This window comes from Artemia sp. Qi Xiang Cuo, chromosome 16, assembly GCF_049724085.1.
Source record: "Artemia sp. Qi Xiang Cuo chromosome 16, ASM4972408v1, whole genome shotgun sequence".
Lineage (NCBI taxonomy): Eukaryota > Metazoa > Arthropoda > Branchiopoda > Anostraca > Artemiidae > Artemia > Artemia sp. Qi Xiang Cuo.
Window position 1 is genome coordinate 10,088,248 of NC_142809.1, and position 14,291 is coordinate 10,102,538.

Sequence of the window (14,291 nt, forward strand, 5' to 3'; positions counted from 1 at the left end):
TTTATTTTAACTAAATAATTTCCTCCTCACTACATATAAATTAGCTAAAATAGAACTTAGTTAATTTTTTTTTAGTTACACTGAAACAAAAATTTAACAATTAAAAAGCCCCCCGATAAATATTCGCTAGTTTGGTGTGACATAGAAAATGCAATGTTTTGACTAATAGCAAAAAACACGCTCACACACACACACATGCGCACACATGCGCACACACACATACGCACACGCACACACGCATACAAAATTTTTGCATATAGCATTATTTATAAAACAAGTGCATAATAAATTACAAATTTTGTTAATACCAACCACGCACACGTTCACACACACACGCACACACACACACGTACATACTCACACACACACACATGCGCATACACACACACACACACACACACGTAAACGCTCATACACACACATGCGCACACACATCGCAACGTTTGATTAATATCAATAAAATACGGTAAAAAAAAACAACTCAATAATTTTCTTAATACCTCATTAAAAAAAACTGACTCTTTTTTCCTACTAATCTAGCCATCCATAAAAAATAGCGATCAGACTAGAAGCAGATTCCTTTTCCTACAAATCTACCTGTTTACAAATCTACTATTTGTAATAGCAATAAAGAAAAGTACATTAGGTAAAAATTCTTACATTTCCAAATTCAGACTGCACTTGTGGTCCGGATGGTCCTGTGCAAAGCATGAAGGGGGGCAACCTCACGATCTGAGAGAGACAGGGCTGAGGCATAATGAGAAGCCATCCACTCTTTTCAATTTTATACCAGGCTGCATAGAGGTTTGCGTAGAGCTGGTACTGGCGTGAGAGACTCCGGGAATTAAAAGCTGAGGGTTCAACGGGTGGTCCAGAGCATTTTAAATGGAACCTACATATCTTAAGATGGAAGGCCTTGCAGCTTGCATTTATGTGGCATCGTTCCCTCTTGCTCTCTTTTCTGGGGGAGGGTAATTGCCGGAATCCTTCTTAAAAAAGAAGAAATCATTTAGTATGGGAAAACGATTCCCCTTTTTTACAGAAGAAAAATTAGTACCCACCGCACCCCATAACCAGAATTTTGTCTAGAAAGCATTTATCGCAAAGAAGCCTCTCCCCTTCTTTTCAGCAAAGCAAAAAGTAAAATTTTGCAAGAAATATACTAAGCTTAGAAATCAAACGTTTTATTGCACAACTTGTGAAAAAATAAATCTTGACAAACAGTAGTCCGTAGTCTTAGGATAGAAATCAGTGTTTCTATTTTTTACCATTTAGAAATTTTTTTTAAATGTCCCAGTCTATAGGCTTTAAATAAGATAAAAAAGATTGTTATCACAGAGCTTACAGACCATAAAATTTGCAATCATAGGTAAAAATGCCATTCAATTTACGCACAATAAAGCTATGTATCTTTTTTCTTAAACCCCCTCCCCCCATACTTTTCATACGAAGAAACAGTTTGTTTTCACCTTACAACGAAGGTATTAGAATTGATACATTGCCCCTTCCCCACCTCCCCCCTTATAAACACTGAGTACTCAAAATGGATAACAAATACTAACACCCATCCCCTCTTTGCATTTCAAAGGATTTACTCTCGCTAATTTGACCAAATAATTCTTTCGTTCAAACTGTCAATTACCATCTGGCATTAATCAGTGCCGATAACACAAGCGTGTGAAGTTTCTTTTTATGAAAATAACCCTTTTGTAAAAAGATTAAACACACATGGTTTTAACCTATACTGCAACGAAAGCACATTTTAAATGCACGATGGGAAATGACATTTTGAACGAAAGAATTATTTCTAATGAATGAATTAAACTCGTAAACAGAGGGGGAGGGAAGATGGGGTTTTTGTAATGGAAAAAAGAGCGTATTTTACGTTTTCTAGCTACTATAATCATCATATAATAGTTTTTATTGTGGGGGGATGGGGATATGCCCTGAATTTGAATTTATTGGAAGGGTAACTATGTAAAATGATTTTATTTGGAAATAAATTAAGAAAATTTAGTAAACTGAACTCACATTATAAATCGATGTAGCCAAAGCGTCAAAGTCAATAATATCAAATGTGTTATCCATGATGTGTTAGAACCTTATGAAAATTTAATCGTAACACATGCCCGTTATATACAAAATCTCAAGGGCAAATGAAAATCACTCCTTTTATTTGGATCCAATTACTAATCAAGTTATCGTATATAGAATAACCTCCGCTGTCTCTGATTGGCCCTAAGAAATGGGTGTTGCCTCAAAAACCAGTCTGCTTGCGTTATATAATCTCAATTATACTCTCAAAACGTGTTTGACCACTTTATAGGTTTGCTCGCTTTTTACAATGTGCACGTGAAACTGTACTGTATATTCTTGTGAAATTCCATGTATATTTCATTTCAATAGCAATAACCAGTCTGGTTGAGGTATATAATCTCAACCTTAGTTCCAAAACATGTTTGTTCACTTTATAGGTATAAAAGGTTTGATCACTTTTTGCAATGTGCACGTGAAACTGTAGTGTATATTCATGCCTCAGGCTTGTAGTCGTGAAAATACACTGTATATTCATGTAGTCGTGATATCTATTACTACGATACTACTATCGTAGAGTAATTTGGAATACTGAGGAAGATAAGATAAGGTTGAGAGCTGTGGTGCTGATTGTGATAAAATTATGTGAATACGTATGGAAAAACAGGAAGAAGAGAAAAGGGTTTGGGTTAAGAAGATTTGGTTATGATTGTAGGAGAATGATAGTGCGTTTAAGTGAAACTGAAAGGTGGAAAGAACGAGTGGATATTGAGTGTATGGAGTTGTTGGTTGAAGAGATTATTGGAAAGAGGTAGGATGTGTTTGAGGAGATATGTTGTGAATGTGTGTTTGTGTGTGAGTAGAAATGGGTAAAACAGCGTTGCCAGTTTTTTAATGTTGATTTTTGTTTCGTTTTTGGAGTTAGATCGTATCCGAAGTATAGTTAAAAGGGAAAAATTAAATGATAAAGTTGAAAAGTGGTATCATTAAAACTTTCTTTGAGGTCTTTGTAATTGGTAAATATGTTGGCGTATTTTTTTTGTAAAAGAAAGTTATTCTGATAGATAATTTGGTTTATTGGTTTATTATTACTATTTTAATTAGTTTATTTTGAATTTTTTTATTATTATTTTTGTTTTATAGGAGACACGTAGGGTCACCATCCGGAAGAGTTTAGGGGTATGGTAAGAAATAGCCACCATATGAAGGGCTTCCTGTTTGGGAAGGAATTTCCCCAGGAATGGCAAATTGTTTTTATTGGAATGTGTTTGGTAGAACATGGTCACTTGAAGTGTGTCCAGTTCGGCTGCTATTTAATAAAAAAAGAGTAGGTGACCTGTAAAGTTAAAATTAAATATATTTTGAACTTAAAATTTGTCGTCACTGAGAGGAGAGGAGGTTGGTTTTTATTTAAAAAAAAAGAAAAAATAAGATTTCCCAGAATATCGAAAAATTGTTTTGTTTTCATATTTTAAAGATAGTTGAGCTAGATCAATAAAGTTGTCAGGAATATCTAGGAATTTATATCCGAGCTTACTTTTGAAAGTTGCTACTTTTTATGAAACTCTACAAAAATTTAGTCCAGAAAGCAGCTGTTTTCCCTAAATCTGCTGAAAATATTGCAGATTCTGTCCTGCAAGCTTTTTTTTAGATAGTTCTTCCTGAATTTGAAAATTAGCTGTCTATTCGATTGGGGATTAAGTTCCCACTAATAGTTGGATATATTTTCTCTTCAAGTAGCAAGATAAGGAACAACTCATGCTAAAAGCAAGTGTGCCTACATGACATAATTCTCCCAGGCAATGGAGTAAGTCTTTTATTTACTAGATTGTCATTAACTTAGTCGTATTATCACCAAAACGGGAAAAGATTCTCAATCGTCTTAATCCCATTCTTTCTTGTCTATGCCGCTGATGATATGCCGCTAGTCCTGGTAATTACCTCATTTTCCAACACTAAGGTATTTGTTAAACCTTTTCTTGAGCGCGTCAAGTGGAGGATAACCTTCCATTATAACATAACCGTCACTTTTTTGCCTTTTTGCTTTTTTTCCTTTTTGTGCCGTTTTTCGCCAACTCTTTTTTCCTTGACCTTTTCACGGTAATCACTTACTTAGTTCTTGATTTCAAATATTCAAACGTGTTTATGTAACAGCAAAATTTAGAACCTGCCTTCTGCCTGGATTAATAAAGATAAATCAAGGTTTTAAAATTGTTGTCAGTAAAACAAGAGATTTTTCCATAAGAAAATATTGAAATAAAAGGATGCTCACAATGCAATTTTTAATCCTGAAAGAAATCCAGCAACAAGCAAGGCACCTGATCCAATTCCAATCGAAACCAGACTGAGACACGATAACCATAATAATCTAAAAAAGGAAGTAAAATAAATATATTTTGGCAAGTTAAGTGATTGATGGAGAAACTGTTAAAACTTTTCAGGAGGGGGAGGGGAATTTAAAAATGACTTTAAGTCACAAGAGCATTAATTTTGTATAAAAATTAAAAATTATTGCACTTTTTACACATTTTTGGTTTTCCAAGGGAGAAAAGAAGACACCCCCCTGTTCATGTAAGTATTCATGGCTACACATAAACGTGTTCATTTCAGGTTTAAAAGAAAATGACAAAGTACCATCCACATTAATAGACATTGATTTCTTGTTTGTGCTTTAATTTTTTTGTTTCCTATATTTCCTCGAGTAATTACAGAAAAAAAAAATATCTATAGGGGTACTAGTGTTAACAGAGATTGAGGGGAATATAGATAAGATCTAATTTACAACAATTTGATTAGGAGGCAGGTCGAAATTTCAAACATTAATATGTTACATAATAGTCCCGAGACAAGTGCAACCTTTTGAGTGAAAGTCGGGATGAGGTTAATGCTGGAAAGAGTCAGCAATCCGCAGCTAAGCTAGCAAATAAAAAATTCATTCCATAGATAGTACGTGAGTTTCTGTGACCTGTTGCCATATATAACCTTATATTACATATGTAGTACAACTGATCGTAAACTCGTAATTTCGATCATTGGTAATGACCAGGGGCTTATTTAAAATCTTTAAAATAAGAATAGTATTTCATTTTTCTAGATCTCATTACCAAACTAAAATTATACGAAAAACAATCTGGTGTACCAGAGACAATTTTATTTCACTTATGTGTGCTTATTCAGGCTATTTACGGTGATTGCAATATTTTGGAGGTCATAAAATATGATTTTTTATTTTATTTTTTTCGTGTGTTGCTTTTTTTTTCTTCATTTTTTCTTTTTCTTTTGTTATGTTGCGTTTCATTCAATATAGCTATAACTTTTTTCTTCCCGTTGATAAAGAGTCCCGGACGTGGAGTCAAAATACTCGAATTTTTATTATTTAATTTTTTTTTTTTTGCTCCCCTGTTTAATCTAAATTATATGTGTTTTTTCTCTCTTAAATTTCGTAAGGGGAAAAGCTAATTTGTTTTGTTTCACAAAGGTCATTTTAGTTTGGGAATAAAAAATGAGTTTATTAATTAGCCAATTTACAAATTATAAGCATCGCTACTTACATTTTTCAGAAGAAGTAATTGAGATTCGCCCATTGAAGTCTTCCTGTACAAACTGAGGTTTCAGCTTCTTCCTTTTAAGTTTTAGGTTAATTTGTTGCACCAAAGTAATATATAATTTGGCTTTTTAGTTATATTTAATTAAATATTAACTCCAGCTTGGTACCAAATGCCTGTATAATTTTTGGGCAAAAACTGTTGCATAATGTTTTTTACAACCTACAATGCTATTAGGAAGATCTCAAGGGTCTTTTGTGCCTTCTGAGTTAAAAAAAAACTTATAGATACACTTTGAAAAATTCTATAAGTTAAACATAAGAACAAAATCCTCGAAGGATTTTGTCAAATTTCTATCCGACTGAACCTAGCATTATTTGCTCGTCAGAAGAATATAGTTACTACTGTCATTAGAGATACTGAATTTAAATCTCACTCAGCATTTTCAAAATAAACCTTTAAATATTAATTTTCGAAAATTACGACATTTTTTTTCTGAAAAAATAACATAGGTGTTCGACACAAAGACTATACTAAGATCAAAATGGTATGCAGCTCATTTGCACGGAATATTTTTATAAGATTAAAGCAAATATACATTATTTGTGGTATAGAATCCAGGCACATACGCAGGAATTAGTTTCGGGGGGGGGCCCAATTTGTTTCGGGGGGGGGGCAAAATCCTTCAAACCCATTTTTCTGTGAGAAAAATCAGAAAATTATGGGAAAATGAAAAAAATCGTGAGATTTCAGGAGGGGAGGGGGCTCCGCCCCCCCCTCCTGCGTACGTCCCTGATAGAAACATGAAGCATTGCAAACTTTTTATCGAGTCAAGGCGGTTAAGTAAACCCATGGAAGAAGACAACTCTGCATTACAGATAAATATACGTGAGAACTTACGTTGGGATTGGAATAACCGGCAAAGGTCCTAGAAAAATAAATCCAACAAGCATGAAGAAACTACCAGCCATTGTGACTATCTCAGGTGTTTCTAATCGATCGCTTACGCGCCCCCAAATAGGTGCAAAAACAGCATACGTGCCACCTTCGATCATAAAAACGCTTCCAATTTGAGCATGACTAAGATTGAACTAAAATGAAGAATAAGGATATAAGGATATGTACTTCCAGAGTTGTAAGAATTCGGGCAATGAGCTGGCTTTTTTGTACAGCAGAGGCAACGTTCTTTGGAAATTTGAAAGAAATGAACCCTCAAAAAAAATTATTTATTAGACAAGCTGTCAACAAGCATGTTAAGACAAGGTTACTAATACTACTATAAGCTTACTACAGTACCAAGTTGGCAGATGAAAACTGTAGAAGTTATTACCCAGTTACGGGGTATATTTAATCGTTTAATATGGGCCAAACACCAGTAAATATAATATAATCAACAAGTAAGCAAGCAAAGCAAACAAACAAATTTAAGCAAATAATAAGGAAAGCAATAAATAATTCAGTAAGGCAAGCAAATTATAGCAGGCAGCTACAAAAACACAGCTGTGACAACTATGCTTTGACAACTCTTTTGTTAAACACCAAACCTCCTGTTTATGAGGTTCACTACCAACAATGATTTTCAGCAATTTAGTGATTTACCCTTTCTTCCTTGTGATTTATTACCATGAGTTTATTTCTAATAGTTTTAACAAACACAAAATCACTGCCTACACGTTCTTGATAGTCTTTAATCTTTATAATAATCATAATATAATGCAAAAACTAAGGCCAGAGCCTCTTACAAAACAGGGAAAAGACAATGCAAAACTTCAGATAAATTTTCTAAAGTTACTGAAGTCGTACATACGACTTCCGTGTATCCAGTCAAACGTTCTCTTGAAAGACCTGATGAAGGGTGACAAGAGGTTTCATTTGGTTAGGGAGTTCCAGGTGTCGACGAATTGTTTTTAAAAGGCCCTTTCGCCTACATCTTTGTACAGCCTTTCAGTTTTAAGCTCTAAGGGATGGCCACATAGATGATTTTCGTCAAAGATAAGCAGTGCTGCTCCGGGGACGTTGTCATAGAAGCCATGGCATAGCTTGTACAGCTCGATCATATCACCCCTTAGAAATCTGTATGAGAGTGCTGGTAGGTGAAGCAGACGAAGACGTTGTTCGTATGGGAGGTCTTTCAGACTTGGGAAGAACTTCGTCATCCGCCTTTCAACTACTTCCTGTGCATCTATATCCTTGCTCAGAGATGGACGAACTGAGCAATGACCATATTCGAGAATTGGGTGGACTAGCAACTTGATGAGGGTCGCGAGCATTTCTACATCAAGACATTTGAACGTTCTTCTGATCAGCACTGATACCCGCGTAGCCTGTTATATGGCCAATTCGTATTGGTTTGAAAGGGTCAACTTGTGGTCAACCATGATACCCAAATCTCTTTCAACCGTGCTTTGAGCAAGTGGTGTGGGCCCAATGCTGTATGATGCAGATGAACATTCAGCTCCAAGGGTTAAGTGGTGGCTTTTCGGGATATTAATTTCCATGTTCATATAGCACTAATACGGTCTACATCTTCTTAGAGTTTTGCAGAATCTTCAGGTGACATGATGATACGATATAGCTTGGTGTCATCCGCGTACAGCAGAATTGTTGAGTCAATATTATCAACAAGGTCGTTTATATAAGGGTTGCACAAAAAAGGACCTAGGATAGATCCCTGTGGGACACCACTGATAACGTCAAATTCTATTTGGCTTATCTGACCTTCTACAGCAATAACTTGCTTGCGCCCCGTTAGAAAGTTCGTTATCCAGGCAAGTATTCGCCCCTCATCCAGGCCATATATCGCAAGCTTGAGAAGTAGACACTTATGGGGCACTTTGTCGAAAGCTTTCTGAAGATCCAGGTAGATAATATCTATTTCAAGTCCCTTATCAACAGAGGTCTTCAAGTCGTCCACTGCGAAGAGCATCTGAATTTCCGCAGATATTTTTTTTTTTTAGAAAACCACACTGTTTATCAGTAAGAATTTGTTTGCTTTTTAGATAGACAAGAATATGGTCTGATATTAAAGACTCAAGAATCTTGCAGGGAATACTAGTGAGACTGATCGGACGGTAATTTGACGAGATCTCCCTTTTGCCAGATTTGAAGATAGGTGACATGACTGCGCTCTTCCAGACCCTTGGTAGTTCGCCTTTATCCAACGATTTATGGAATATGATTGTTAACAGATGTGCGGTTAAGTCAGCTGTCTGTCTTAGAACCCTTGGATGCAGTTTATCCGGCCCTAGGGATTTTGTCGTGTTTATAGCCTTCAGTTTCTTGAGTACTAACGATTCATTTATGCTGATACTGGAGATTGGTTCGTGCTCGTTTGTGCTGCTGGTCGAGGGAATGGGTTCTTTAAGGTCTGGTTATTGAGTAAAGACTCTTGCAAATAGCTTTTCAAGGAGGTTTACTTTGCCTATTGGGTCTTTTATGCGGGTGTCGAGCTGCTTGTCAAACAAAAGTGGAATTCCCCCTCCGTCCTTACGCTTTGAGTTGACGTATCTCCAGAAGCATTTCGGATTTTTCTTCAGGCTATTGGCCAGTTGCCGTTCCCTTTCATTTGCTTCAAAGCGGGTTGCTTTTCGAACTCTGTTCGAAGCCTTTCGATAGCTAGCCCTTTCCGAGTAAGCAGGATGCTCATTTTTTAGTTTCGATTTCATTTTATGCCAAGCTTCTTGTTCTTCTTTTATGAGGTTAGTTGTTTCACTCGACAATGAAACCCGCGAGTGACGTCTGATCAGCGGAATGTTTCGCCCTTCAGCTTCTTTTATGACCTACGGGAAAATGTCATAGAGCTTGTCAGCTGAGTCTTGGTCCTTGAACATTTCTTCCCAGTCAATATTTTGGAGGTCTTGTCTCATTACTTGATAATTTCCCTTGTAATAGTTGCGCTTCGACTGAGCTGGCGATTTCGCTTGTGGTTTGGCTTTGATGTCGAACAAAATCGCGGCATGATCGGATTTTCAAACTGGTGCAAGCACTTCGATATTCTCTACCATACTAATATCACTCACGAGGAGGAGATCTAAGTGTCGGTGCCAAGCACCCTCGTGGGCTCACATATCAGCTGTTCAAGATAGTTTTCGTTGAACGTTTGCATGTAAAGCCGTGTAGGCCCATGCGTCAAAGTGTCAGTGTAGCTTTGTTGCCAGTCAACCTTAGGTAAGTTGAAGTCACCAACAATTACATGGCTCAAATCTTGCTCACTTGCTACAGAGGAGATTGTGGAGCATATCACCTGGTTATTTTCCAAAGAGCTGTTGGGACTTCGGTAGGTGACCCCTACAACAATGCTGTTGCCACTAGGGATAGTTAGCTTGGTCCAAAGGCATTCGTGAGAGTAAGAATTTCCGAAAGAAACGCACTGAGCTGAGAGTTCTTCGGAACAGTAGCATATTATTCCTCTGTCACTTTCATCTTCCAGGTTTAAGGCAGTCGTAGTGTAGCCATCCAGTTTAAATTTGGCTAGTGTCGGTATGTATCTGCAGTTTTTCGGCTTCACTTCCACTATAGCAACAAAATCTGGGTTTTGCTTCCTGATTAATTCCTTTGTTTCTGAGAGTTTATTGAAAAGCGAGTCAGCGCTGAAGTAAAGGCATTTGATAGTTGTTTTCTCAGTTTTTTTTCGATTTCTCTGACGTCAGTTTAGTTTTATCTCTTCAATAGGGTCTCCTGGGATTCTGGACTGTCCTTGTGGGTTTCTCAAGGGATTTTTTGGGTTTTCCAACCTTCTATCTTGGCGCTTTGGTGCTTGATTAGCTCTTTGCCTTGGTGTAAGATCAGGGTTTATGAAAATGTTTGATTTCGTGAAGTTGTCAACAGAATTTCTAAGGTTTTGGGCACACTTTACTATCTTGTTTCACTTTTCAAGGCAATCGGACGAATTTTTCTTGAGCTTCAACACCAGTTGACAAGGCTTTTTGTCTTCTCTTTGGGATGCTATTCTCAGGGTTACAGTCGTCTATTTTACAGTCGTCTATACGTCGTCTATTTTCAGTTCTGTGCCCAGGTTGTTTTCTGCAATTAGTTTCATCACCGTCTCTTTGTCAGGCACGGACTTTGATTCTGGTAGTCCAAATACAACGAAGTTTGTTTGACTCCCTTCCCTCAGTCTTTTCTCGTTTTCTGCTTTGAGCAGGGCATCGACAGTAGAGCTAGAGTCGAGAAGCGTTTGTTGACTGGCTGATGTTGTAATGGGAGCTTGGTTCGCGGCTTGATGAGGGGCCAGCGCTACTCGTTGCAAAAATGGAGTTCCACCTCTTTGAAGGCTTTCCCTTAGCTTCAGCTGCAAGTAAAAGACACTTCTTTTACAGCAGCCTTGGTACTCGTTCTTGAAAAGGGTCGATTTCTGATCGTCCATCTTGATTGCAAGGAATATATCAGCTTGGATACTCCAGCGGCCTGTTCCAGCTCTCATAAAAAAAGCATCTAATAGCCGTAGCTTCCTCTGTAACTGATGAGTAGCAGTACCTGCACGGTTCGTCTGAAGTTTGGAAAGAGATTTCCTTCGATTGGGGTGGGTCTCATCGGTTGTTGACTACAATTGGCTGCGTTCCTTGAGACAAGGGTGAGGGAACGGGAAGCTGATTGCCTTGATGACCAGAGGAAGAGGCCACTACTGACCCCACTCGGGCTCTGGTGTTTGCGAGCGAAAAGAAGGCGCAAGGTTTGCATTTCCAGTTCTGTACCATCACTTTGGGGTCGGCAGACGGAATCTTCGAGCATTTACTTCGGAATTTTTTTCGTATGGAAGCATTTCGTGTTGGCGTCTCCCTGTTTTGTATGAAGCTTATAGATGGTACAACTCATTAACCTCTTTGGAGCTTTTACGTCGATGAAAACGAGGGAAGCGTAGAGCCCTGATACCTATTTTCCACAGTTTAAGAGTCAAAGGACCCGACAGGTACCTCTACACCCGTTGCAATAGCTGCCCTCCCCTCTTCTGCTCGTTTTCCTCCCAAGAAGAGCCTCAATTCCCTCTAATACAATAAAACACTGGTTTGTGCCTTGACCACTAGATGGCGCTGCAACGTAGGCCTTCGTAGGAGAGGTGTACCATAGGTGAATGAAACAGGAGTGAAATGGATCGGGAAGAAAAGTGCTTGAAGTTGTTATTGTTTGGCGTTGTAGAAATACTGCAATTTTTGGTTAATGGTGGGGTTTTTAATTTTAAACATTAGAGAACAGTGTCCTGACGACGTTTCTTAACTCTAGCACCAGATCTTCACTTTATTTCTTGGTAAATTTCACTGTTCAAAGACTCGATTTGTGGTGCATCATTCATGCACCACAACAGCAACATGGTGGTGTCAAATTTGAATACAAAATTATTGGATAAATTTGTGAGACAAAACATTTATTTCTACTTATATATATCATTTTCTACTCATATCTATCCTTAAGTATGATCTTAAGCGGATTTCCTTATGGTTTGACTTGGCTTACCTGGACTTTGAAGCTGGTGATATTTTACTTTCTATTGCCATGGGTATTAACCTTTGTGTTCAAATCTAATTTTAATAAATAAAAAACAGCTGTTTTTGTTTGTAATGACAGCTAAGAGGCTATATTCAAAGTGATTCTTCTCCTTCCAAATATACGGAATTGCCGTGCTCGATTTGCAAAGGCATTTGAACCGAGCCACTCTTCGTTATACGTCGCAGTAAAATAAATTTGTCAATTTTTTTTTGTCATAGTAACTGTTCTTAATCTTGTTTTTCTGTAGTTGAGTTTTCTTTGGATATTTTGTTATTTTTTTTTCTTTTCTTGTGCTCCATTTACAACAATTTGTATGTTTATATATATATATATATATATATATATATATTATATATATATATATATATATATATATATATATATATATATATATATATATATATATATATATATATATATATATCATAATATGAACACACTCTAGAATCCGCTAGTGAGCAGCGGATTCATAAAAAACAGCTGTTTTTGTTTGTAAAAACAGCTAACAGGCTATATTCAAAGTGATTCTTCTCCTTCCAAATTAGCAGTTATCAATAGCACACAATTACCACACGGTAAATTTCATTGCCACATATCACATTGTATCAGCCGTTTTCCACCCATTTTCGGTGATATTCGCGAATTTTCAACTGCGGGGAACAGGTAGCGGGGCTCCCAGCTTCCCTCGTTTTCCTCGACGTAAAAGACCCGATTTTACGGCGCGCACGAGCTGATCCACGAACATAACCACGAGTGATGGCAGGCGATAAGCTTGTGCTTAACCCGCGACTGAATTTTGTTTTTCATGCTTTGAAATCTGGTAACCGGTCTGATGAGATTGCAAAAACAGTGGCGGAATTTTTCAAGAAGGAAGAAATTCAAGTGGTGAAAGAATTAATATGGAGTTATTCTGCTATTAGTACTCGTATGAGCATGAAAGTTATTATGACTGACAATATCTCTGACATTTTGAAATTGCTCAAATATTGCGACGAAAAGAAAATTGCCCTCCCTAAATACGTCATCTATGAGCCAGACAAAGTACCCATTGTCCCTGGGGAAGTAAGCGCTGTTATTGCTAGGAAAGTAAACGAAATGTGACTAGGGTAGAAGGTTTTTCGAGCGTGATCGTCCCCCTGTTCATTGGCCGCTCGGCGGATCTGGATCCTCGTCTCAGGGATCGTCTCCCACACCCAAGCTGACCTACGCAGTTGTACTAAAGAACCCCCCTCAAGACTTAAGGACCCCAGAAATATGAAAGGAGTACTTGGATAAGGTATATGGTGACAACTCCTCTAGTATTGTTGAACTGCGAGCAATGAAAAGTGGGTGATGCGTAGTACTAGCCGATAAGGAGTCTGCCAACGCAGTTGCGCAGGCGTTATGTGCTAACGATAGATCTTTTGAGGCAAAAGCAAAACAAGCATCTTTCTACGGAATAGCACGCCACGTTCCTGCAGATAAGACCGATGTGGAACTCCGCGAGATTATTCCGAACTGTTCGAGAGCTTTGCAGTTGGGTAATTCCAGGTCGTTCCAACTTCAGCTCTCTTCCAAAGTGGACCTTGAAAACGCCATCAAATCGCCCCCAGTGATTCATTACAAACCCATCCCAATCTCTGAATATCTGTTTCTTCCAATGAGATGTTTCAATTGTCAAGCATTTGGTCACGCGGCCAAATTCTGCTAGAACGAATCCAAGTGTTCTAGATGTGAGGATAACCACAGTACCACTAAGGACAACCCTTGCATCAAACCGATTAAATGCGCACTCTGTGGTTCAGACAAAAATCCATACTACAGTTTCTGCTGTCCGGAAGCGCAAGATTTACATGCAGTTAAAAAATGAATCGCGAATTCAGTTTGATTACTTTGAACATTAATGGAAATGTAATCAACAAACTGCCAATCCTTGAAAACCTAATTCGCAGTCATAACATTGTATGTCTCCAGGAACATTTCCTGACTAGAGAAGGGACTAAACTGTAAAATATTAATGATTCAATCGATTTTTTTGCTGTTTTTGCTGTTGGTGCGAAATCGAGTGGTAGAGGCCGTCCCTCAGGCGGTATTGCAATCCTTGCTTCAAAGTCTTTACGCGCGACAGTTTTCCAAGTATCCGATAATTTTCTTGCGATCAAGATTGAACGGACAATAATCTTCTCAATTTATCTTCTCAGCGAAATAGGTCATGTCCTGCAGTGCACGGAAAAGGTTCCAGTACTGATT

At 37.7% G+C, this 14,291-nt stretch overlaps 1 protein-coding gene across 1 annotated transcript in view; it reads right to left on the minus strand.

Moving 5' to 3' along the window:
• LOC148942551 (MFS-type transporter SLC18B1-like) overlaps positions 1-14,291 on the minus strand; it is a 139,752-nt gene that overhangs the window by 58,878 nt on the left and 66,583 nt on the right. Inside the window, exons 3-4 of the mRNA XM_089102241.1 lie at positions 6,480-6,670; positions 4,307-4,402 (exon numbers count right to left, since the gene is read on the minus strand). Of these exons, the coding sequence (XP_088958367.1) occupies positions 4,307-4,402; positions 6,480-6,670 (287 nt within the window). The remainder of the gene's footprint in view (positions 1-4,306; positions 4,403-6,479; positions 6,671-14,291) is intronic.